The 27,531-nt window shown below is 37.2% G+C and overlaps 2 protein-coding genes across 6 annotated transcripts; one reads left to right on the top strand and one right to left on the bottom strand.

Annotated features, from left to right (window-relative positions):
- Nucleotides 1-839: 839 nt before the first annotated feature.
- Nucleotides 840-7,561, top strand: LOC6523753 (eukaryotic translation initiation factor 4E transporter). Of its 2 annotated transcripts, XM_002099592.4 has the most exons (8): nt 842-1,222; nt 1,354-2,695; nt 3,449-3,578; nt 3,634-4,008; nt 4,243-4,443; nt 4,634-5,023; nt 6,655-6,981; nt 7,042-7,561. In XM_002099592.4, exons 1-8 carry the CDS (start codon nt 1,197-1,199, stop codon nt 7,278-7,280), a joined length of 3,030 nt encoding a protein of 1,009 aa, XP_002099628.1. In that variant the 5' UTR covers nt 842-1,196; the 3' UTR covers nt 7,281-7,561. The 2 variants fall into 2 exon arrangements, with proteins under 2 accessions (XP_039233104.1, XP_002099628.1); XM_039377170.2 differs by lacking the exon at nt 4,243-4,443 and having other exon boundaries at nt 840-1,222.
- Nucleotides 7,562-8,313: 752 nt separating this feature from the next.
- LOC6523752 (metabotropic glutamate receptor) lies at nt 8,314-27,442 on the bottom strand. 4 transcript variants are annotated; one of them, XM_002099591.3, is made up of 9 exons: nt 27,243-27,442; nt 24,477-25,260; nt 23,641-24,184; nt 13,655-13,908; nt 13,466-13,572; nt 12,432-12,557; nt 11,858-12,377; nt 11,510-11,805; nt 8,314-10,941 (listed from the first exon to the last, which is right to left on the bottom strand). In XM_002099591.3, the coding sequence occupies exons 2-9, from the start codon at nt 25,162-25,164 to the stop codon at nt 10,546-10,548; spliced, it is 2,931 nt and encodes a 976-aa protein (XP_002099627.1). In that variant the 5' UTR covers nt 25,165-25,260; nt 27,243-27,442; the 3' UTR covers nt 8,314-10,545. The 4 variants fall into 4 exon arrangements, with proteins under 4 accessions (XP_002099627.1, XP_039233105.1, XP_039233107.1 ...); XM_039377171.1 differs by having other exon boundaries at nt 24,477-25,164; XM_039377173.1 differs by lacking the exons at nt 23,641-24,184; nt 24,477-25,260 and having other exon boundaries at nt 27,243-27,438.
- Between the last annotated feature and the right edge of the window lie 89 nt (nt 27,443-27,531).

Genomic DNA, 27,531 nt, shown 5'->3' with positions numbered 1-27,531 from the left:
ATGGGCAATCGATTCCAGTTTTTAAATTTCAATTGATAATTTAACAGATAATTTAATGCAAATGATAATTTAAGAAATGACAAAACTATAGCATGTTATCGTTCTACTTTTTGCTTAAGCAGTGAAGAACCAGAAATATCGATAGTGAAAAAAACATCAATGTTTCTGCACAGTGCGCACAACTGGTTAAAAAAATGCTTGGGTTCCGTTTACACTAATATTGGGTTTCTGAGTTTCCAACCCATTTTTTTTTTTGTAGGCAAAGGACACTATTAACACTTAATTTTATTCTGTGCCCCCATCGTAACAGACAACAACATTACTTATATTTAAGTGATTATCACTTAGAGCAAAAAGAAGGGGATCTCTTTAAAATTCTTAAGTATAGCTAATATAGATTTCGAAATTAAAAAATCCGTTGACTTAATAAATATTTATGTCATATTTATGTCATGTCGACAGAAATTGACTAAGTACACAATTAAAAATTAAAAAAAATATAGCACCTATTAAAAGGTTATAGTTCCTTGCGGTTTAAGGGCGTGTCACTGGATCAACATATTACCTTTTGTAGATGCCGAAATCTTGACCTCCATACGGGAACCAATATGCCTAGATCGACTTGGCTATTAAAAATATAGCTAAAGCACGTCAAGTTGAAATTGCATGTCTCACGAATGTCGTCCTCCGAAATTTCCACCCTTTCACAGTTATGTTCTAATGAGAATACGCTATAATCATATATATGTTTTTAGTTTCTCTTTCACTGTTTCAATACGATATTTTACAATTCCTAAAGTTTCAATAAAAATCAAATATATATTCATTGTCTATATTTCTGTCTCAATTTAGCGTGATTTTCATAAAACTAATCGCAACATTATCAGGATTGAAAAATATATTTGTTTATTTAAACGTCTTTGGATGTAATAATAAGTAGCGAATTTAATGGAACTTAAAATAATCTATATATGGCCTTAATATACTTATATATATATATACATTCTCCCGTGTGTGTGTTTGCATAAGTGGTGCGTACTATTTGTATATTCATTGTAAATTTGTACACTTTCATATAAGCGAGTGTTTGGTTCTCAATTGTTTTGGACTATTTTTTTTTTTTGATATTTTATAAATTTAAAACTTACCGTAATAAGTCAGGTTGGCCGTTACTGAGTGAACTATAGTCCACAGAAATGGATACATCAAAACTAAGTGCCAGGTATGTGCGCTAAGCTAATATTAAATTTTGGTCAACTTTATCGATATTTATTATTTTATAACTAAAATTTATAAACACTCAGCAATGCAATCATGATACTAACATGGTTTTAATAATTTATTTCACCTTAGGTACTCGAAAGCAGATCTGTTAGCTCTAAGATATGAAGGTAAAAGTCGACAGCGCCCCCAATGTGCAAGTCGACTTGAATTGCAAACACTAGGTTTTTGGAAAATGAGTTTGAACACAACTGCTTTAACCGTGTCAAATACATATTCTAATCAAAGCAAGAACCGACTTTCTCCGGAAGCAGATAACTCGGGCTTAATTTGTTCGAATAGTAGTTCAATTAGCTCACGTCGCGCCATGAGAAATCGAGAGCGGGCAAACAACTATTACCAGCGCTTCGTACCTACCGATTCTCTTCAAGTAAGCGGGGAGGATAAGGATAAAGATGCGCTGTCTCATGGACAGCCCTATAAGTCAACTATGATCGATCATCGTAGCATATCATCTTCACATTTAATGCCGGCATTTGCAAAGAGGCGTTTTGTCATATCGAAAGGGAGCAGCAGCGCGGAAAGCAACGAAGTCAACACTTGTGCAAGCAAGGGCAAATCACCGAGTTCGCCTAGTCGTAGGGTTAACGAATTGGATACTACTGATACATGTTTAAATTATGTTCAACCGGATCACGACCAATGCTTGTCATCTTCACCTACATTTTTAACATCCCGCCAAGAAAGGCGTATTGGAAGCGGTCGCCTGTTGCCAAGAAGTGATAATTGGGAGTACAAAAAGCAGAACACCATAGAAACCAGCATTGAAAATGAAAAGGAAACGGCACAAAATGGATCTGGAGGTACAAGCGGTCCTACTCAGCACAATCAAGCCCAACATCGTCCTCGAACAATCAGTGGAAAGTTAGTTGAGCGTGTTCCCGAACACACCGATCGTCGTTTTCAGTATGACTCCAAAAAGTCTGTTGATCGGCAGGGAATCAATAATCGACGCATATCTGGTAAGGAGTCTTTCAGTAATCAAAGCCGTGGCAAGCGCGCCAATTCCTATCTTATTCACGAAGAACCTGAATGGTTCAGTGCAGGACCTACATCACAGCTTGAAACTATTGACCTACACGGTTTTGACGACCTGGAAATCAACGAAGATCGATCCGAAATAGAAGATCAAAATGATCAAATTCAACAACTTAGTAAAAATCTAGCTACGCAAGCAACCATCGATAACGCCTCGATGAGAAAAAGCAGTGTCAGTTTAAATTTGTGCGACGCAAACCCGAGTGACCAAATGAAAGACACCGGAGAAAATGTACCGACTTTTATTCAAAACTCAGCGGATCTCGGCCATCATAATAAAAACCAACCGAGTCAAATGCAGTCCAGTCAGAGTTCTGAAAGTGAATTTAATTTTGATGCATTTCTTAACATGCATCCCTTGGATAATTCTCTTTTGGTAAATATTGCTAAAACTTGTCTTATAGTATATAGTAGTCTCAAACTATAAAAATATATATTCTTGACCAGGACAACTTGACGAGTCGATATGGCTATGTTCGTCCGTCTGTCTGTCCGTATGAATTTCAAGATCTAGGGAACTATAAATAAAATAACGCATATTAAAAAACAAAATAAAAAAAAACCTTTGCAGAAATATGGTAGATATAAATATATAGTAAATTGAAAACAACCGCTAGCATGTCTGTAGTCAGCATATCAGGTAGTCAACTATAGCTTTAATACAACTATACAACTATAGCTTTAATAAATTTAAAGATAATTAAGATATTTATACCCGTTACTCGTAGAGTATAAGGGAATACTACATTTGTTGAGAAGTATGTAACAGGCAGACGGAAGCTTTTCCGACCATATACAGTTTATATATTCTTGATCAGGATCAATAGCCGAGTCGAGCCGAGTCCGTCTGTCCGTATGAACGTCGAGATCTCATGAATAAAGCTAGAAAGTTGAGACAGACGCAGCGCATGTTTGTTGACCCATGCCACGCCCACACGTTTGAAAAATGTTTTGATAATTTTTCATTGTTTTGTTAGTCTTGTACATTTTTATCGATTTGCACCACAATCCGCCAAAAACTGTTAGTGTTGAAATTTCTCCTTAGCACTTTCACCAGCTGAGTAACGGGTTTCAAATATTGGGGGAACTGGACTATAGCGTTCTATAATGTTTTATTGTATATTTGCAGAGTAATGATTGTACTGAAAAGAGTGAAGCAGAAGGAACATCCCGGTTTAGCCGATGGTTTCGACAAAAAGAAGCTGCGAATAACAATGAGCTTCCACGGTTGCAGGAGTCACATGCTCAAGAAAAACTTGGTATGTCAAGATTTTTAATAATATATTAAAACTTACAGTTGACATTATTTTTAAGGTATGCCAAGTGTTAAAGATCTGGAAGCTCAAATGACTAAAGTGGATATGAGGACTGATTTAACAAATCCCATAGCAGGGTCATTCTCTCAGACAGTACAAGTGGAAAAACATATTGCTAGAGACACTGAGGCATTCAAAAAACTATTGCAACAGTTGGGCTCACAGGCAAGGCAGCCTCATCCATGCAACGACGTTTGCCATACAATAAATCATACAAATATAGCAAGCCATGAACAGCTTGATTTAAAATTACATCAAAAAATAAATGACGGTCATTCGCAGCAACCAGAGTTAAGTGTTCACGTGCCAACCATGCCAACTAGTAGTCATGTTATTTTGCAAAAGCGTTTGGAAATCCAACATCTAATTCAAAGTAAGATATATTTTAAAATTCTATATCTACACACTTTTTGTTTTGATACTACGGTCATTTTTCTGGTCCTTATGATAAAAGTAATAGGCATATTACGGTTTATTACATGTTTTCCATTAGAACGAGAAATTATTTACAGCTTATCTTGTGAATACTTTGTGTCCTTTTTTCTGCTTTTATATACGTCTGCACTGTGTCTTAAATAAAAAAAAAATAATTTTTAATAATAAATAGGACTTTATTGTGGAGACGTTTCACATGAATTTTTGGAAAAAGAGCTGGATAATCCTAGCACTCCAGCGGCTACAAAGGATGTAATTGCAGCAGTTTTCCGTGAATATTCTCGTCCTAAAAGAAATGTAACAGGCGATCCTAATATCTTTACCCAATCATCATTTCTTCAGCCGCAATCGGCCCATCAGCACTACTCTCAAGGTTAGTAATTCTTGGTGACTCGAATTTGGTAACACTTTAAATTTAAATTACTACGGGGTTACAAGCGATTCTTATTAGATTCAGTTAAATAGTCTTATATACTAAAACACTATACTATAACACTCATATACTATAACAGTATTTATGTTTTATAAAATACGACTTTATAAATGTATTTATTTAATTCTAGAATTGCCCTCGCAAAATACTGCCAACCATACGATCAATCAGCTAATTTCCCACGGTAACTCCCCAACTCCTTTGGCATTTACTCCCACTTCAGTTTTAAGAAAAATGACAGCCGATAAGGATACTCAATCACCAAGCCCTTCTTATACCCAGCACCCACAATATAAAATACACCAACAGCATGTCAAGCAACACGGTACTCGCGAAAACATGCATGAGCAACACCTGACCGCAACAATGGCTGTACAGCCCCGAATGATATTAGGGGGTGGAAACTTTGCCGTTGGCCAAAATAATCAACAATTATCTCCTAACATGTCACTAAATCGTACTCAGCAAGGGTTAAAGTGGACTTCTGGCAATATGCAAATGGTGCAAGGAAAATCATTTGGTAAGTTAAACGAAAAAAAGTGGTAATTATTAAGGAATTTGGGTTTTTTTTTAAACCAGTTAAAAGGATTAGGAGTGTTGTGTATGTGTAATATGTATAAACTAGTTACCTGATTTTCAAGCATCCGCATAAGTGATAAGTTTGAGCGGTTTAAATCTATACTACTGCTATCTCCCATTTTGTATTATTTAGTTTGAAAATAAGCTACACGCGCACTTTGTTGTCATTAAACCATAAGGTAAAAATAAACTACAAAATCGAATAATACTAGGTTAACTTAAATCTAAAATATAAATAAAAATCATTTTAAATTATTAAAAATTCACATAACGTTTAAGAAGTAACATTCAAGCCAATTCACCAATGGTACAAGTCTGTATCTGAACTATTTTGCATCTTCACGCCAAGAAGATTTTCGCGGGAAGACTTTCCCCAGAGTGAGTTTCCTACCTGATCTGCTTTGGTGATGTGCCGATAGTGGTTTTGCGGTTTTCCGTTTGAAACATTTTCAGCTTAAGTGTTTGTTAATCCGCCTGCAGTTTCTACTATATATTTTTTTTGGAAGTACGGAGCCTTAGAGAATGTGAAAACTCAACGCAGACACTTGATGTTTTCAAAGGTTTATGACATTTTTAAAAGAAGTGGTAGTCAAATTTTAATCCAAATTATATTATATTTTTATATAATTAAATTATATAATGTCAAAAAAACGAGTATTAAATTAAAATACATTAGTTTAAAAAATGCGAGAATTGTTTGTAAGATGGACATGGCTATGTCGTCTCGGCTGTTGATACTGTTCAAAACTATATATGCCTAATATGGAGATAACTGTATCCTTCAATGCGTTGTCAGCTTTGGACTAAAATTAATATATCCTCGGCACGGGTAACACAAGAATTAACTACTATTAATTGTCAGTTATTCAGCTTATTTAACTGCACGAGAGATGAAAATATGCAAATATTACAGCGAGTGCTGTTGCAAGCAAAAGCAAGGACTTGGCCAAATCACAAGCACCTCACATACTTTTCAACGAATCTAGTAAATTCTTTTCTCTCTAAAACGGGTGTAAATAATTATATGTATAATTATATCCGGTTAGTTATAACTCTTTTGCCCTCTAGAAATATTTGTCTTAAATTATATTCTTTGCATAAAGTGCGAGGTACTCTATTATTGCGTTAGTTCCTGACTTCTTTGCCTTTTTATAGAGTTTACAAACTCAGTTTTTTTACCGCATCGTGGATAAGAAAACTAGTTAATATTTGTCATCCATAAGCATTAGTTTTGCTTTTAAATAAGAATATTCAATATATACTTTTGATAAATGAGGTATAATTCTTTCTTTCAGTTAACTGATAGTATTGCATAAAAACTATGGATTAAAAAAGTATCCCTCGAATGTAGTCTTACTTTTAAAATGAACCTATTTTTTTTGGATTGTTTAATGTTCTTTTTTTGTCCCAAAGCATTTACTTAAGTCTCTAGATTATAATATCCTTGGTAAACTGCTCGATATAAGAAACATGAGTTCCTTGACTTCTGAATTAATTAATTTAAAGACTTACTAACGCTAATAAGAAGTGTAAATAGGCATTAATGATTTTATTTTCACTTACTTATTTTAGGTCGTCCTATTCTGAAAGGAGGTCTTAATTCAATGACGCATGCCAATTCTGCAATTCCTTTTACTGGCCATAAAATTGGAGGGCAACCCATTCATCAACCTCACCAGCATCTGCAGCAGCAACAAAGATTTAAATCAGCTCAATCTGTGGAATCAACTATGAATACTGAAAATGTTCATCAAAACATGGCTTCTCCTGTGGGATGGCACCAACTTTACCTGCAACATCACCAACAACATCTTCAGACACGTCAGCAACCGAGGCAAAGGGTGATTTATGGAGAAATGCACCGGCAATCACATCCACAAATGTCCCCACCAGTCCCAGGTGAAATATTATAAACAAAGTTAGTTTTATAAATCATCATATAATTTTCTTTATTTCAAGGTTTTTCTGATAGCTCCGATTCTGGTAACGTCATCCAAACTAATAGCCTCACGTCTCCTAGCTATCAGAGGGATGATAGGATTTCTTCACCAACTAACCAATTGTCGCAATGGTTTTCCCCGGAGCTGCTTGCAAAAGCTTCCGCTGGAAAACTGCCACTTTTAAATGTAAACCAAGCGCTCAGTTTAGAAGAATTTGAACGTAGCATTCAACATTCCTCAGCCGTCGTGCACAACTAACTTTTGAAGATAGTTTTAGGTTTAATACAGCAAATTTTAAAATGACACCTAATCAAATATTTTAATGTCTACAATTAATTTTTATGTCTAGGAGTATGTGTGTATAGGCACAAACCTATTAAATATTGCTTGAAACATTAAATTTTAAGCACATAAAAGTACATTTCTATAAATAAATATACACTAACTCAAACTATTTAAAGAATTTACAAAATGTAATTATTATATTGTACAAAATTGTTTTACTGTAAATAACACATACAATTATATAAGTTTTAAAAGATTGACTTTTCTTTAATCTCAGTATACACTTCATTTTGATAAGGGGCTTACGCTTGGAATTAACTTTATTATTATACCTACGTTGCACATAGATGAAAAGAGTATGAAAATATATTGAAAACTATGTACCAGAAAGAAGAAAGTGTTTCCGACCCAATACAGTATATATTCCTAATTAATATCTCTAGGGTATATTGATTTAAGTCAGAAGTTGCAAAGCAGTAACGGAGTATATTAATGATCAGTTTCAATAGACGAATCGATATAGTCACATCCGTTAGTAAGTCAAGAAACAAGTATCTTAGTTTTAAGGCTAATATGTTTTAATTAGTATGTATATATAGCTGGCGTAGGAAAACTCGACACAACTAAATAATAGAAAATAAATCGTAGGTAGCTTCATTATTCTTGATTATACTGCGATCTAAGTTGGTATGCTCAAATAATGATTAAAATCGGGAAATTATATTATATGGTCTTACTCGGAATATAAAAATTTTTTTAATATGGGTATAATTATTGCATGGCAAGCTGCAGCAATTGAAATCGCCTGAATTTTAGATTACTAAAAATAGTCTATTTTTTCTTGTGCAAGAAAAAACGTTTTCACGAGAAATACTGGGTGCGCCGGTTAATTTAGTATGCCTAAATAAAGCTGTTTGATTGATCTCGATAAACGTACTTGTTTTTTCTTAAACACCTTCCCTTATAACATTCTAAACATTTTATATTAACAAAAAAACGCGAAAAATATTGAATCCACTTCTTGGTTGCTTAGAATTTTTATTGTTAACTTATAATTCTGATTCGTGTTTTGCATCTATGTAATATTTATAGAGTTAATACAATTTATTTGTACTTAGATACTGTATAGGAGTTCACAGTATACATATCTATCATACATCTATACTGATTTACTGAGCTAAATGGTACTTTGATAAAATTTATTATATATTTTATTTTAAATTAATTTTATATAGGATGTAAGAATGAAATCTTTACAAAATTTGATGAATTCGATTTAAGGGTTAGTACATAGTTAAAGGAACTCCATATTAATTACACTTTGTTTTATCCATTGATCGTCATGTTATTAAGATGTTGTATATGACTGGCATTCTTTCCCGTTATCTAATTCTTTCCCGTTATCTACTAATGTTAATAAAATGCGTGTGTAGAAACAATATATTATAATAGCTTAAAATTAGTTTAAAACTTGAACATGAAATAACATTAGGGTTTGGGTTAATGAGTTTAACATCTATTATTTAAAAATAAAAATGTATTTACTAATTATTTGGTTCAAGCGTAACTGTCCTCTTTCAGTGTTGGCATTCAATCAAACATACACCCATTTTCCCATTTTTTTAAACTTAAACTTATCAAAATCATTTTCGTTAGAAAAATTTTTCTTTGAAAACATATAAGCGGAATAATACCGAAATTCCTTATGTGTACATTAGTATACAAATTATACCCCAAAGGTTTTTAAAAAAAAACATATTTTTTTAAAATACTCATGTATGCGGAATACCATTAATATTATCGTTATTTGTATGGGAAAGCCTGGTGTTCAACTTGTATTTGCAAAGTACTTAATAATTTGTTAACCGGCTCAGGAAAAAGTTTTATTCGAAAATAACTATTTAAATTAAACTTAGTATATCTATTGAAACAATTAGAAATACAAGTTGATTCTAACTAAATAAAAATTAGGTCCCTTTATTCAAAAAATCAAAAAATTCTAAAAAAGACACGCACTATATGGATTAATGCTATATTCTCTAAGTGCCCACTGTTCCAGTTATTTGCGATTTATGGCAAAAAAAGTATTTATTCTATGGGTAAAACGCTGTGTTACTGTCCAATATACTTCAACTTAAAGTTTTATTGTTACATATTTATAAAATAATACCAAAATTGTCGTAAAGATATATATAGTAATATATTTGCTGTTTATCTAATTTATTAACGGATAGGAATTAGATCAAACTGTCATTAACTTTTGCACACATAATTTTTTAATTTTACTTCACCCCGTATATATAAGTAGAACAGGGGTGAGAAAACAGGGGTTCATTAAAAATGTAAGAAGGAAAAACGCTTAGGTCCACTGCAATACTATCAGATACCATTTACATAAACATTCTGCGAGGTAGATAGATAGATAGATAAATATGCAAGCAATAAACCGAATGTTTTTGAACGTGCACATGAGCTAAAGGAAAAGCGAGGGAGATGCTAAAGTGCACGTTGATAAGAGAGTGTTTTTGAAACGCACCAAATAGTGTGTCCACTGTTGATACTAAATAAGAATAAATATACTATATATTTTCGCAAGTGTGTCGTTTGCTTTGAGGAAAGCTGACTGAAATCCATATATCATATATCCTCTGTTAGGATATAACCGTGTTGGGCAGTGTTCAATAAAAAAGCTGCATGTTACATAATTTTCGTAAATACGATTTATAAACTGTCGTCTGTTCATATAAACGTAGTAATCTCGAAAAATTAACATGAAAGTTAGGATTAGGCATTTATACTCTAGATATGTATGTATATATGTCCAGCATAAGTTTACTCTAAAAGTTGGTGACGACCACATACTGTCATACAGTTTTTCAGTGTACCGAAAAGTTTGCAAGATAAAATTCCATATGGTATATTTTGAGTACTGTTTTGTCAATAACTTTAGTGTTTATTGGAAAAGTACACCCTAATGTGTGTACATTGATCTTAAAAAATTCGATTTATTATTATGAACCGTATACAAATGAAGAAAATGGCAACTAAAAATTATACAATGAATTAAAAAATACGCATCTGAAAGGTTGAATATTACAAATGTCTAAGCATTTGTTTTATCTTTGACGACTTATTTCTCTATATCCTTGCATTAGGGACCAGATTCGCAAATTGTGCATTAAAATTGTCTCATTTTGTAGCACAGTGTTATAAAGTGAGATTTTCCTCGCTATTTATTTTACTTATTTATTCGGTTACAGATTGACCCAACGAATTCGCCTTCTTCGGGTAGAAATTCTCCATTGCTCTTGTGAACAACATTTGATTGGCCTGAAGCGTCATCAAGGGTTGGGCTATTTTGTGTCGGAAGCGCACTTGAAGACGCAGTTGTTCCCACTGCACCTCCAGTTAAGGCAGTGGTGCCTGGTGCCTGTGTACGACTATATCCAGAGCTGGTTGGGGCACCCTGAGCTCCCGCCGCGGCCGATCGCCTGTAGACGGTGCTGTTCATAGTTAGCTTGCGAACATTCTTGTCCGGGTGAAAGACGAGGATGTATACTTTAGGTGAATATAGACATACAAGGGCCACTGATGCACTTAGACTTATTGAAATACACAATGTAGTAGTTTGCACCTAAAAAAATTTAAATATTTGGTTATATTTATCTATATAGTACAGTTACAGCCAAACAATTTTCCTATCGTTGTATTGGGATGGAATATAACGGTCGAACTTAATCCTAAATGTACATACAAAACAAAATTTAAAGTAAATCAATAAGTTAAAAAAAACCTTGCAAGTATTTCAAAATATTTCTGTTGTTTAAATCGCAAAGTGTTCTTATACACACTGGTTTTTCGGGAATTTTTAGTTTTAGTTTTATCGAAATCGGACGACTTTATAATACAGCTGCAAAAACGTCAGAAAATTGGGAAAAAATCATAACTTCGTTTTCTTTGATTAAAAAAGCGTTTGACACACACTTAAATATGACTTATCGTGTTCTTTTATTTTCATTATAAAGTGTTCTTTGTCTTTCGTATTTACTGCACTACACTTTGGGTTGTCGAAGATAATTTCCTTTCTTGTTTACATAATAATTTGGTCTGGTTAACCAAATAACAATGTTTATTTAACTACGTTCATATAAAAATTTTATCAACGTTAACCAAATCACCACAATAAATTAACAAATACATACCTCATAGGAATTTCCAGTTCCAAAATATATGGGTACAAACGCAAGCCATATTATACATGTGGTATACATGGTAAATCCTATGAACTTTGACTCATTAAAGTTTTCAGGTATTTTTCTCGTTTTAATTGCATAAATAGTGCAAATGGTTATGAGAATCATATTATAAAGCTGGGAAAAGAGAAAGGACATGTCTTGTATATTGCACTTTAGAATCACCTCCCTTCTGTCTGGGTAATAGAACCGAGTTCCTGGTGGTTCAACTACCATCCAAATCATCGTGATTAGTACCTGTATAGCTAAAAGGATTTTACATTAATGTAGGACCTTTCATAAATGTTAATATTTTACCGATCAAAGAGGTGGTTATCACCACTTGTGATTGCGGACTAATATACTTAAGGCGCTGTGCTGACTTAGAAGCAGAGTGAAAGATTCGTGAAATTCGATTTGTTTTTGTTAGCAGGGCACTGTATATAATGGAAAAGCCAACCCCAATACCAAACCTTTGCAGAACACAGGAGCCAATTGTTGGTTTAGCTATCAGCGCAAAAGTATTACAATAACAAACCAGTATACCAAAGAGAAGAGTATAGCTTAGTTCACGTCCTGATGCTCTTACCAATGGAGTGTCATGATTTTTTGCAAATAATACTATTACAATAATTGTCACTGCAATACCGAAGATTGCAATGGCCATCGGAATAAGAGCAAACAGCGATTTCCATTTCATATACTGGATATCTAAAGCAAAGCAGGAAAGCTTGTCAGCATAGGGCCAAAGTCCAGGACCGCAGTCTTTACACGTAAACTCATCATATACATATTCAAAAGATTCACAGCTGTCGCATATCCAGCAACAGGTATCCCCCTATAAAATTCGGTATGAATATGAGAAAAGTATATTGACTGAAATCCTCATTACCTGTTGTTTTTTGATCATCCCGACCTCACATGGTAATGAACAGGCCGAAGTAGGTTGTTCGGTTTCCTTGTTCCAAACGACTGTTTCTGAATTTAGTTGCAAACCATTAAACCATTTGCCAATAACCTGAAAATTAATTTGGCTATCGTTAATTATATTACAATTCTAACGTTTTAACATTTATTTTTTTGTTTGTGTATTATTAACAGAACTTTCTTTCTTTTCAAACGTTATGATATCAAAAACAAAAGACACATATATAATTATACCCGTTACTCGTAGAGTAAAAGGGTATACTAGATTCGTTGAAAAGTATGTAACAGGCAGAAGGAAGGGTTTCCGACCATATAAAGTATATATATTCTTGATCAGGACCAATAGCCGAGTCGATATGACCATGTCCGTCTGTCCGTCTGTCTGTCCGTCCGTATGAACGCTGTGATCTCAGGAACTACAAAAGCTAGAAAGTTGAGATTAAGCATACAGACTCCAGAGACATAGACGCAGCGCAAGTTTGTCGATTCATGTTGCCACGCCCACTCTAACGCCCACAAACCGCCCAAAACTGCCACGCCCACACTTTTGAAAAATGTTTTAATATTTTTTCATTTTTGTATTGGTCTTGTAAATTTCTATCGATTTGTCAAAAAACTTTTTGCCACGCCCACTATAACGCCTACAAACCGCCAAAAACTGTGACTCCCTTCCACTAGCTGAGTAACGGGTATCAGATAGTCGGGGAACTCGACTATAGCGTTCTCTCTTGTTTTGCTTGAATTTATTATATGTATATATGTCAAATCGGCTATATATTTTAATAATTTCGGTTTGAAGCGCATATCAATGCTGGATAACTTAATGTGTACACAGACATGTCTGATTCAAAATCTCTGCGACTACCATTAATGGTATAACATGATAAATCTTTTAGTTTTGCTTTGGTGTCCTCTCCGTGATAATAAAAAAATAAAAATAGTACATATATTTGGAATCCCATAACAGTGTTTGTGTAATTTTTGTATAATTTATGGTACCTTATACTGATATCCTGAAGAGTTTTCTAGCCGTTGATAATTCAAAATGTCATATCTGGCCAAACCATCGCCTTGTCGATCAAATTTGACTTCGCTGCCAGCTAGATCTATTCAGAACGAACCCCATGCAGGATTACAAAGTCAATTATATTATTAGTAAAGTATAATAATGAAAATCAAGTACTCTACCTATGAATGATACGTTCAAAAGGTAATTGTTGTAAAAATCCTTTCCGTCATAATTAGCCATGTCAGGACACGCTTGGGACTTGGTATCAGTCGAAAGTTTTCGATACCACACAGACTCGCTCTGTAGGTGCTTCCTTGTCTCAGACGTTTGGTCGCTTTGTGTGTTACAACGATCATTATGCAAATTATGAAGCGCATACGCAAATGCGTAGACAGCATCCACAACGAATTGAGTTTTTGACTCTTGTTCGTACCTGTAATTAGATTTATTGTGTTCTTGTTATTATTCTGTTTCATTCAGATCGATTTGTAGCTTATAATTTTTATTAATAATATATTTTTTTAAATAATATTATAGTGGTAGGACTTTACAGGACAACCGAAAATCACACGGTTCAAATGTTCTCTGCGCTCTTTCGATGGTTTGCGTTAGACATATAGCGTCACAACATAATTTAATCAAATTATATCATGTTAAGACTCTTTTTCATACTTCCCGTGCAACGCATTTGTAAGCACTTCGTGAAAGACTTTTGCTCCCTGAAAGGCTTCCGGATGTTTTCCAAAACAAGTATTCCAGAATATTTATACTATAATACTTTTGTAAACAAAACAAAGGAAGTGTTTCCAAAGAATATAACACAGGATTATTAAATATTTAATTTTTTATTTTCTTTAACTACAATGAGTATATAAACGAAACGATTATAAGTATATATACTCTTGATTAGCCGAGATAGCTCTAACGCCCACAAGCCGCCCAAAAACGGCCACGGCCACACTTTATATATATACACTATATATATATAAATATATATAATATATGTATATATATAATATAAAAATATGTTAATATTATATATATTACTAATATTTCATAATTTATATAAGTTTGCTTATATGCACAACTATAATTTCCTATACATTGTGAAATTAAAGCATAATTGAAAGAGATGAAAATATTTCTGCAGAATCTGTGTGTAGACCAAACAGGGCTCGAACCCGAATATGCACAATAGTAAAATATTGAGAAAAGAATAAATCTAAATGCACATATTATAGTAGAGTACTATACGAAGACTTCCATTCAATGCTTCCCAAACTTCCGACTGGGTATTTCCGATTCTCTCTTTTAATTAGAAACACTAAAAGTGTTGAGGAGAATGACGTTAAATAAAACTGAGTAAAACGATTTTTTACAATGAATCAGACAACCGTTCTGGTCCCTAGCAACTGCAGAGAGCGTTCGTTTGGCATATGAAGATGAAAATGTCAATAATTTATTCGGCATGGCCAAAGGAAATTCTCCGAAAGATTTTTGTAAAATGTTTATATGTAAATTAACGTAAGTGTGGCTGGGGGGATCCTCGCTGCAGTCACGGATTTTATGTTGAGAGGAACTTTCCTCTTTTAACTGCCAGCCTTGTGGTCTGGCAGAGTAATTAAAACAAATATATTTTACGACGTTCAGTCGGAGTAATAGGATTGACGAGCAGCCGCTCTTTATTAATGTCAAAAACAAACTGAAACTTAAAGCTAACAAAGACTCGCAGCGGCCACGCAAATATGCTGTGTTTGCCGGCTGCGCACGGGTTTCCGGCCCAATGCTGGGTCAGCACTTTTACATTTTGATATTATATTTCGCACACTGAGCCAACTGTTCTAGTTCGTTGGCTTGTGTTAACTACTCCCCCTTCAAGATTACGGCCGTCCTCGGCTGGTCCTAATTCGGCGATCATCCCGTTTAATTGGATTGCAGATCTCCGCGCTCCGAGGAACCGTAGACAGGTGATACCAATGCAAATCAATGCACAACAAATCGCTGCTGCGATAAATATTATGCGATGTGAATGATTAGTATCAATTTCTCTCCCGAACTCTTTGATGAACTCCAAGTTACGTTCACTCAGCTGGTGAAGATAGGGGAGACTCAGAATATCTCTGTTGGCGGTGATATTCAATGATGGGGAACTCGCTACCCCTGGAGCTCGTATTTGGGCCTTGTCGTGATTTATAAAGGTGGTGTCATTTATCACGACGCGATCATTGAAGGTGATGAGATGAGTGCCACGTAGGTAGACTTCTGTTCCGTTGTCCACCGTGACCCTGGCTGGCCGGTCATTGATGATGATGATTCCCTCGTCCACGCGGGTAAGCGGGTGTAGGTCGCTTGGTTGCGACTCGCAATGCGCTATGACGCCTGTGTGTAGTTCCCTGGCGCATGAGCTTTCCGTTGATAGTTGGCAAAAGGTAGCCCCCGGTGTTGGGGTGCAGTTTTTGATTTTATGGACTTCTTCTCCACACTTTGCTACCATGTTGTCGGTTATCCGCAGCATAACTCCTTTGCAAGCTACTGGGAAAATAGTGACCTTCTTACAAGACAATTTTATTTTGGGAAATTTGATAATAAAGTGTATCATGTTAGAGGATTGTAGTATTTTTACAGACGATGCGGACATAAGATCCCCTATGGGGGTATCTGTGGGTTCTTTCAACCAAACTGATTTTAAGTCTGCATGATCTAGGATATTTGGACTGACAATATTGTTTTTCGCCAGTGTTACAGCCAACATTAAATTCTGTAACTCCATCATTAGTATTCTATTCCTAGCCAGCAGTGTCTCATATAAATGGCCGGTGTCAATTTGTGTATTTTTATGTGTTTGCAAGATTTGATTTACAGTTGTTGTTAATTGGTTGATTCGACTTTGTATTCTAGTATTAATTTTGATTTGCCTATTGTTTGACTGTGTCAACTGCCACTCTGTGAATCTTATTCTTTCTAGATCGCCGGCATCCGGCGTCCCCGCTACTACCTTTAGCATTGAGCCCAGAAAATCTAAACTCCTTGCGATTCTGTGGTGGACTTTTAACGAATCCAGCGTGTCCCGAAGGTGCGAGGTATCCACTTCTAGCAATTTCCTCATATGAGACTGTGGAAACATCTCGTTCATGCTGCTTGTTTCTTCTATTACGCGCATGTATTCCGAAAGATTTGCCGAGTGGGTCACATACGCGAGCTCCTCCCACACCAGGATCTCTCCATCTATGATGGGGATATACCTTGCTTGTGAATAGTTAGTGATGTGCGCTGACACCAATGACAGTGAAAGGAGGATGAAAATTCTGCACCTGTGGAAATGTATTCTTTTAGTCGCTTTTTCTTGTTCGCTGAGGTTTATCCCATCACCAATTAATTTTATAATAAACTAAAACATCGTGCCTTTGGCAACGGACTTAATGTCTACTAAATGGAAGTTTGCCAAACGGCTGATGATAGGTAGTAATAATAAAAAATTTAAAATTAAGCGAGAGAGTCATTTTAAGTTGTCCTTGTGGACCACCCTCCCTTCAATGAGGACCGTGGTCCCCAGGTCTGCCTGTATGGCTTTTTCCTCACACAAGGGAGTGAGTTTATTGCCGAGCCTTCTATTAGTTTTGACCAAAACCTTTTCGCCCACTTCGAAGACTCTGTTTTGTCGAGAAGCATTCTCTCGAGACCTTAGCGCGTCTTGGGCATTCTTAATTTTGTCAGCAATCCGTTCTTGTGTGTCGTCCGTGCATTCTTGTATTGCGTCGACTGGCCTCTTATCGATGACCGAATGGATTGACTTGTTATATCTGGTAGTGGCTAACAAGATTATTTCCACAGTATCACTTATGCCCTTGTCGATTTTTAGGCACCTGGCGAGCTCTAGTAGAGTGCTGTGAAAACGTTCCACTTGCCCGTTTGAGACACTGTGAAGGGGTGGCGCATTCGTGATGCTGACGCCAAAATGGTTGTCTAGCATGGCCGTGATCGTGTGCGAATTTAGCGATGGCTCGTTGTCGCAGTAAATCACTTTGGCCTTTGGGAAGAAATTCATGACCTGCAATAAGGCTGGTTTCAAATCCTCAATTGTTCTTGACGGCACATGCTGTACGACGGCGAATTTCGAAAACTTGTCGATGCAAGTGAGGAAATACTTTTTATCCGTTGAGAAAATGTCTATGTGTAGCATTTCTCCTACATGAGAGGGAATCGGTGACTCGCCAATCTCTTGTTTCTTCGGATGCCTATCATATTTAGCTTTCGCGCACGTTTTGCAGTTTTGGACAATTTCATTGGCCAGTTTGGCCATTTTTGGGAAGTAGTACTCTGTGAGAACCTGCTTCACATTTTCTTGGGCCGACCGGTGGGCCCTATTGTGTTCTGCTAATATGACTTCCCTTCTTTCTTCGACCCCAAAAATGTCTGTAACACGGTTTTTGCAGTGCCAGAATTTTGTAGTCGGGAATCTCCGGACTAAGTCGTCCTGCACCGTTGCTAGCGTGTGCAAATCGCAATGGAGGGCGTTTACGCCCTTGGGGACTATTGCATCCGCAAGGTCATCGAGTAATGACTTCTTGTCGGTGAAGTTGATCGAATGTCGTTTCTTATTTTTAAAGAGAACGAAAGAGCGTTTTAGCGGAAAGCGGGCCTCTTCTAGAATTAGTTGGTTCTGGAAGCAATTTAGGGGCTTATCCGTTGTTTCTATGGTGTGAGTGAGGGAAATCTCACTGTGAATGGTCGCAACGCATGATTCTGCATCCTGTTCTTCTATGGCGTTAATTTGCTGCCTAGACAGGGCATCAGCAACCAAATTTTCTTTTCCCGGTTTATAGACTACCTTCGCACCCGTTTCCTCGATGCGACCCTTCCACCTTTTGATTTTCGCGTTAGGGTTAGAATCTGATACCGAGAATGACAATGGCTGATGGTCAGTGAAGATAGTTATATCTTTCACCGCATATAAATAGTGTCGCAGCTTGGCCAACGCCCAAACGATGGCTAATAATTCCTTTTCATTTGTGGCGTAGTTTATTTCCCTATCCTTTAATGTCCTCGAGATCATTGTAATAGGACGATTCTCTTGTGAAAGCACTGCTCCAATACCGTAGGCTGAAGCATCCGTCGTTAGATGGAATGGCTTCTTGTAATCCGGGTATCTGAGCATAACATCTTCGGATGCCAAAATGTTGCGCAGTTTTTCGAAAGAATTTTTTTGCGCCTCATTGAATTGTACTTGGATGTGTCGCGATCTATGTCTGCTTACACTTCCATTTTCGCCCTTTAAGATGTCCGAAATAGGCCTTGCTATGGCTGCAAAGTCCCTAATAAAGCATCTGTAATAGCTCGCGAGACCTAGGAATGATCTAACCTCAAATATTGTTTTTGGTTCGGGGAACTCTTTTATGGCCCTGACCTTTTCTGGATCGGTGGTAGTGCCATCACTGGTGACTATAAAGCCAAGAAAGTTTACGCTTTTTTTAAAAAAACTTGACTTTTTTACTGAGACCCTCATATTTGCATCGCTTATGGTTTTTAAAACCCAATCCACGTGCTTGACATGAGCATTCTCATTTTCTGAGAAGATTATTACATCATCGACGTAGACATAGCAAGTCTTGCCGATTTGCTCTCTGAGAATGTCATCAATGGCTCTCTGGAAGATGCTGGCAGCATTTCTCAAGCCAAAGGGAAGCCTCTTGAATTCGTACTTCCCTCCGCTTACGGAGAAGGAAGTTTTTTCGCGGTCATTTTCCGCTAAGACGATCTGGTGATACCCGGACTTGAGGTCCAATGTCGTAAAGAATTTGGCCTTGCCCAAGTTGCCCAGTATCATGGAGATATCTGGCATCGGGTATTTGTCTGGGATAGTTCTTTCGTTTAGCTTACGAAAGTCTATGACTAATCGTCTATTTTGATTGCCGGCCTCGTCGGTTCCTTTTTTATCAACCACCCATATTGGGTTGTTATAAGGAGACACCGACCTTTGAATTATACCATTTTTAAGCAGGTCTTGGATTTCGTTGTTGACGAAATCTGCTGCCCCCATGGGGTATGGATATAATTTGGCGTAAATGGGCTCTTCGCTAGTCGTCCTAATCGTGGCCACTACCGATGTGTTATATGGCAGGGCCTCGTTGGGATCTGCGAAGGCGTTTTTTCGGCTCTTTATCATTCCCAGAAATGCCTTCTTCACCAAAGGTGGTGCATCTGCGCACTCCACGTTAGTGAAGTTGACGTCAGTGCATTTATGGAATGAAATCTTCTCAACTTCGTTACCCCATTTGAGCTGGGCGGAAGCGAGGCAAAGTGATGTGCCGGCCTGTGTTAACAGATCGGCCCCGATTATCCCGTCGAATGTTGTAAAATCTGGTAAAATGAAAAAAGTCGCTTTCAGATTAAAAATCGAGACGAAGCATTTTTTTGTAACAGTGGTGGTGCCGTGAATTGAGTGAATTTCGAAAGGAGAGTCCACCGGGCGGATACCCTTTAGCTCTTTGCGAGGTCGGATGAAATTTTTTGACGCGCCGGTGTCTAAAAGGAAATTCATTGGTACCCCTGCTACTCTTCGTCTGATGACGGGTAACAGGGATTTTCCCCTAAAAAATTGACGTAGTCAGAATCATACTCGGCGATGGCATCGTCGTCTATTTTTGATTCCGCTTTGGAGGCGGCGGCGGCATACGCTCCTGTCTTTTCTTCCGTATTCTGCGTAATGAAGTTAATTTGTTGTTGTTTCCTCACGGCGCCTGTGCGCTCAGAGGTGGCTGGTCTTCTGTTCTGGTAGGCGTTTGCCTGGGTCGGCTGCAGCACTCTAGAAAATGAGGGATCGACCTCCATAGGTTCTGGTGTGCCGTTGTTCTTGTAATTTTTGGTACTTTGCGGTTCGGCGTGAACCTGTGCCTTATGCTGCCTATTGAAATATGGGTTTTTGGTATTATTAGGTTGTGGGTCATGGTGGTCGTGCTTGTCAAGTTGACGACCCTGCGCTTTTGCAGTAGGTTTGCGATCTTTATCTTCTTGACTTCTTGCAAAACTGGCTGCAAAAACATATCTCTCGTGGTTAGATTCCACTTCTTGCGCTAAGGCCAGAGCTGACGGCATGTCTTTCGGCTTTGCCGCGAAAAGCACATCAGTGAGGCTGCGTTTAAGTCCCGAGATGAAAATACGCAAGGCGTCCTCTCGGAATTTTTCGCACAATATTTTTGCCGTCGATGGCTCGTGAGACATATGAGCTTTATTTGTGAGTAAGGTGAGTTTTTTCTCGACCTCATCATAATACTGTAGCAGGGTCATGTTGTGTCCCTGTCTTAAAGTGCTCATGTCCTGTTCAATGACATGCATTGGACGCTTGTCACTGTAAGTGAAATCGAGCCGATTTATAATAGCATCGAAATTCAGTACAGTGCCAAACGAGGATAAAACGTTATCGGCCGCGCCCCTAACTTTGTTTCTAATAATTGTCACTGCCTCATAATGGCGAGAGGTGCCGTTGAAATTTTTAAATATGCGATACGCAGCAATCGCCGCTTGTCGCCACGAAACATATGATTCCTGTGACCCCGAGAATTCAGGCAAATATTTAACGGCGTCTAAAGTCACGCCACATTGAGAATTATTAGTTATGTCTATGGGCTCGTAGGCTTTAATTACGGGGGCCACAGCTGAGGTGGGCGCGACATGTGTTGCTGCCAACTGGCTGGCCAGTCCCTGAATTGTCTGACGCAGTTCATTTTGTACGAGTTGGTTTTTGGCGGCTTCGTCCGCTAAAGCGTTGGTCACAATTGCCTGTATTATAGCTTTGAGTTGTTCTGGATCTATCGACATTTCGGGGGGATTCGCGGTTACACGTCTTAGAGAAGAAGCTAGATTTTCGCTGTCGGACTCTGAGTCGCTGGAGTATGGTTTTTTATTCCTATATTGTGAGAACCCGGGCTGCATGAGCGGTTTAATTCGCCTAGGCATGCAGAGACTGCCTGTGTGGGTAGCAGTTGACCACAGACAAACAAACAATAAATAAAGACAAAGGCTGCAGCGTCAAGTGTCACGCTTGAATCGAATGGAAACATAAAACAACAATAAAAAATGAAAAGCTAACGTATGCGCTGTTGTAAAAAATAATTACATGATTTTTGTTCTTATTCACACTGATATGAGACCACGTTTTAGTGTATCTGCTGGATTAATAATTTGTTTTTGTTCATAATAATTTTTGCTGAAAATATATTTTTTTGTTTAAATTATTTTCTGTTGAAAATAATTTTTTGTTCAAAATAATTTCTGTTGAAAATAATTTCTTTTTATTAACTTTTGTTGGAAATAATTTTTTGTTTAAAATAATTTCTGCTGAAAATAATTTTTTTTTACTGTAACATTGGCGTTGATTAACAATTGCTTTATTAAAAAAAACGCTTCTGTGCAGCGGTTTGTGGTACATAAAAATATTAACAGACTTAAAATGCGTTTAGCATCGGTTCCCACTCACATGATTTTTTTCGGTGTGTGTGTTATTTTATCACTAATTCCCTTCACTTTTCCCGCGCCGCTGTCTTTTGCTTCGCCGCAAATTTAGAAGCTGTGTGGGCGGTGTTGGTGATGGTGGTGGTGGTGGGTGGTGGTTTTTACCACTAGTTGGGCGCCAATTAACGTAAGTGTGGCTGGGGGGATCCTCGCTGCAGTCACGGATTTTATGTTGAGAGGAACTTTCCTCTTTTAACTGCCAGCCTTGTGGTCTGGCAGAGTAATTAAAACAAATATATTTTACGACGTTCAGTCGGAGTAATAGGATTGACGAGCAGCCGCTCTTTATTAATGTCAAAAACAAACTGAAACTTAAAGCTAACAAAGACTCGCAGCGGCCACGCAAATATGCTGTGTTTGCCGGCTGCGCACGGGTTTCCGGCCCAATGCTGGGTCAGCACTTTTACATTTTGATATTATATTTCGCACACTGAGCCAACTGTTCTAGTTCGTTGGCTTGTGTTAACTTGTATATCCCACGTTTATTTATTCGCTCCGCATGAAAAAAAAAACTGTCTACTTTCTATAGTTAAGATCTTGAAATGTATAAAGACAGACGGTCATCATGATTTAGAGTTGATCTATGAGTTATATTGATCCAAAAACAAGAGAGAGCGCTAGTGTGAGGGAGAAATTTCCACACTGACAGTCTTAGCGGCGTGTGGGCGTGGAAAAAAGATTTTTGACAAATCGAGTAAAATTTACAAAAGTCAAATAATATCAAAACATTTTTCAAAACTTTGGGCGTGGCAGTTCTGGGCGGTTTGTGAACGCTAGGGGGCGTGGCAAACAGATGTTTAAAAAATGTATAGGAATTTAAAACACTAATAAAAACAAGAGAGAACGCTATAGTCGAATTCCCCGACTATCTATTACTCAGCTATTGGAAGTCCGAAGTAGAGTCTTCAACACTAACAGTTTTTGGCGGTTTGGGGGCGTTAGAGTGGGCGTGGCAAAAAGTTTTTTGGCAAATCGATAGAAATTTACAAGACTAATACAGAAATGAAAAAAATATCAAAACATTTTTTAAAAGTGTGGGCGGTTTGTGCGGTTTGTGGGCGTTAGAGGGTGGTAACATGAATCAACAAACTTGCGCTGCGTCTATGTATGTCTTTGGAGTCTGTATGCTTAATCTCAACTTTCTAGCTTATGTAGTTCCTGAAATCTCGACGTTCATACGGACGGGCAGACAGACGGACATGGCCATATCGACTCGGCTATTGATCCTGATCAAGAATACATACTTTCCAGCGAATCTAGTATGCCCCTTTACTCTACGAGTAACTGGTGTAAAAATGAGAAAATATTAAAACATTTTTCAAAAGTGAGGGCGTGGAAGTTTTGGTCGGTTACTGGGCGTGGCAACATGAATCAATAAACTTGCGCTGCGTCTATGTCTCTGGAGTCTGCATGCCGAGTCTCAACTTTCTAGCTTTTATAGTTTTTGAGAGCTCGACGTTCATACGGACGGACAAACGGAGGGACGGACAGACGGACATGGTCAGATCGACTCGGCTATTGATCCTGATTAGGAATACATATTCTTTACTGCTGGTCGGAAACGCTTCCTTCCTTCATCTTACATTCTTTTTAACTAATATAGATACCCTTTTACTCTACGAGTACCGGATTTAATAATAAACAAGTTGGAACTTACCCAACTTTTTCTGATAACCGGTAACTGTTGTCGCATGTTGTTTTAGTCTTGTCGCCGATCATATTGTCAGTAGACTCAACTGATTTTCCTGTATAAGGTTCCTCCGAAACAGATGTCAGAGCACAGTTGAAAGTATCCTCCCAGTACTCAGCAAACCAAGGATTCCTTTGATTTGTCTCTGGGGTTAGCTGCATCATGTAGCGATCAAAATCCTCGATTATCTCTGACTGCAGTTCTACAGTAATTGCGCCCTCAGCAATGTCCTCTAACCCGTCAAGTAGTTTTTGTTGTTTCCCCCAACCATCACTTGCTATCCAATGAAACGGTTGGGATAAGTTAGCCCGTTTAGCTGCTTGTAGAATTCGACGGGCATCTTCAGCTCTCGTAAAAAGTACTACGCCCCGAGCATTAGGCTTCTTTTGAAGTTTGCTTATAATGGAATCAAAAACTTTGTCGTCTGCGGCACTGGGTACCTTTTCGGCTACCGCTATGCATACATTTCGTTCGGTAGCTTCCTTGTGCAATGCTTCAATCCCATATTCACCTATAAATTGCTTCAATTAATATCATACATTAATAACGTAAATATCGTAATAAATTATACAAGGGTATATGCGCAACGCTGTGAATACATTTGCGATAACATAATACAAATATGTATTCATTAATAGAGAATAAATAATAAATTTGTTGCTTGTAATCATAAACATATGCATTCGGCTTGAATGTAAACACAATCGGATGACTATATAATCTAGTTGCTAGTCTGATATTTAATTGAAAATATTACAGCAGGTATATCACCTTCGGCTTACCGAAGACTGATTAAGACTCACCATAAGATCCTTCCGAATGTATCGTGGATACGTAGGACCAGTTAAAGTTTTTTAGTATATCCACGAGGGCTACGGATTGAAAAGTGTCTGGCGGTACTGTTCTAGCAAACAGATCAAAGCGTGATTTGTCCGAAAGCGTTTTAGCGGTTGACGCCGGTGATACTTGAGGAATATGAAACAGACGCAGTAAATTTGCCACTTGCAAGGACACGGAACTGTAGGATCCACCAATAACTCCAAAAACTGGCCCCGATGAAGTATTTTTTTTAAGTTGCGGGCTTGATGCATCTGCACACTCAAACACGGATGTGTCTAAATTGTTGAGGGACGCTCTTACAAATTGAAGCGACTGGTTGAGGGCATATGTGTCCCTTGAACAGGTGTCAAGTATATGGACTCCTATCGTAATTCCAGGAAGTATATTGGGGTCATTGTTTACACGATCTATAGCATACAGCATTGCTTCCAGACGTTGAACTCCCCTATTATATACTTTAGGTCCGCATGGAGCACCTTCACCTTTTTCATGGACGGGAAATAGCCCACCAAGTATTATGTCGCCAGGCAGGGAAACGGACACTGAATCCTGAGTGTGTGCGTTACTAGGACCTTTTAAGTCCACTACTGGACTCCAGAATAACACCATCACGACGACTAAAATGTTTGCTATTTTTTTTTTCTGTTTCATCTTTTGAAAGTCACGTCGATGATTTTAAGTTTTAAAATGTATTAACACAGCGATGTAAAATACAGGTTCATGTTTATGTTTATTGTTAGTACATGCCTGTCGAAGGGTACCCGGAAAATTATATATACGTAAGCATATGTATATTACAAGCTGATAATTTTTTTATAAAAACAAAAGAGAATGCTGTAGTCGAGTTCCCCGACTATCAGATACCGGATATTCAGCTTAAGGAAGTGCGAACGAGAAATTTCAACATTTTCCGGAATTTCGTTAGAATTTGGGGAAAAAACAATAATAATATATAAATGTTTTGGGTGGTTTGTGGGGCTGCACAAAATTATTTGTAAATCGAAGTTTGGGCGTAGCAGTTTTGAGCGTGCCAAACATATTTTTATAACCAATAAATATTTACAAGACTAATAAAAAACAAGAGAAAACGCTGTAGTCGAGTTCCCCGACTACCTAATACCCGATACGCAGCTAGTGGAAGTGCGTGGGATTTGTGGGCGTTAGAGTGGGCGTGGCAAACAGTTTTTTGGACAATTGATAGAAATTTACAAGACTAACATTTTTCAAATGTGTGGGCGTGGCAAAAAGTTTTCTGCAAATCGATAGAAATATACAAGACTAATACAGTAGACAATCTTGTCACGTGGGCGTTAGGGTGGGCGTGGAAACGTTCTAAAACAATCAAGTGCTTCGCCTTCTTAGTCCTTAGTGTCAACTGTCGAGGCATGGCTAGATCGCCTCGGCTCGTGATCCTGATCCAGGATAGAGTCCAAATCGCCTTCTCGTTCCTATTACATACATACAGGGTGGGCCATTTAAATGTGACCCACGTAAACTCTTGTGACCCACTCAAACGTCATAACCATGGATAACTACACTCCACCTGAACGATCAATCGATCGGTCAATGGCGACCGATATCGAGCCATGATAACCGATTTTATATGCCAATTGTGCGTAGAAAGCGAATGCGTAACTTCTGGTTCCAAGAAGATGGAGCTCAAAGAAGCTGGATCCGCAAAAATCGAATTTTTGAAATTTGAAAGGTGGAATCGTGTGACCATGTTTGACCACCAATTACTTTTTTTTGACCACGTCCAGTTTTAAAGATATGGAATTTCAAAAATTTTCGAACTTCAAAAAGTTGATTTTTTTGAATTTTTTTTTTTAAATCGCAATAACTTTGTTTGACCACCCTTTAGAATTTTGAAAAAACTTTTAGTTTAGAAAATATAAGCACTTAAGCATTTTTCGTACCTCAAAACTAAATATTTTTAAACAAAATCGTTTGACCATCCTTTAAAAATGCTTTTTATCGTTTGACCACCCTTTAAAAATTATTTTTTTCGTTTGCTTAAAAAAAATTAAAACGTTTTCCCACCTCTTAAAACTAAATATTTTCAAACAAAATCGTTTGACCATCCTTTAAAATTGCATTCTATAGTTTGACCCCCCTTCAAAAATTATTTTTTTCGTTTGCTTATGATAAGTAAGTTGGTCGGAATAAAATAAATTTACTACCTGTAAGGGCATAAACTCGGCAAAAAAGATAAATCATTATTTATAGGCAACATTTTTGGGCGCTGCCAACAACAGGTGCGGGATTGTCAGAACACCAGGCAATTGTCTTTTGGAGCTTCGCCAAGCATTTGGTTCTTGCCTGTGGTAAAAGCACTATTAACGCGAAACAGCAAAAGCTTTGGAATGTAAGGGCAAGACAAGAAGTACCAAATAGGATGGTACTGATGATGGCGTTGCTCTGAAGCTGCAAAAGCAATGTGTTAGCAAAAGCCCTAAAAAAATGGCACTCACACTCGTCTACAGTTATTTTTATATATGTACAAATTGTAAAATATTGAGTCCTTTACAATAAGTTTTCAATTGCAGCTATCTTATATATGCGTGAGAAAAAGGGTAACTTTTTTCGTAAAATTGTTTTTATTTCTGTAAACAAAACGACTTTATTTAAGATGAACAATAAACCTTGCAACCACTTTAGAGTATGCAATAATTTATGAATTTGTATCACTGGAACAAGGATTTCATATTCCTTATTTATAATAAAATTACCTTTTTGCTTATTTAAATTCTTATACAACTTTATCGCAAACTTTCTTCAAATTCTGTTTATATTTCTCTAATACGCGCACGTCTTGTTCTAGCATTACCAGTTGGTTGACTGATTTATCCATGATAAGCCAACACAAAATCAGTTCTTGTAGAGGCAGCAGCACAACAACAACCAAGAAATGGGCACCAGCAGCAATGGCCAGTAAAAGAACAACAATGGCAGCAGCCATCTACAACAATCCTTCTAACTGTCCATCTCTCACGGATTTCGAGAGAAAAAGCATACAAA

This window comes from Drosophila yakuba, chromosome 4 (genome assembly GCF_016746365.2).
Source record: "Drosophila yakuba strain Tai18E2 chromosome 4, Prin_Dyak_Tai18E2_2.1, whole genome shotgun sequence".
Lineage (NCBI taxonomy): Eukaryota > Metazoa > Arthropoda > Insecta > Diptera > Drosophilidae > Drosophila > Drosophila yakuba.
The sequence above is the reverse complement of the archived record's forward strand: the minus strand, read 5'-3'. Positions and strand labels throughout refer to the sequence as shown.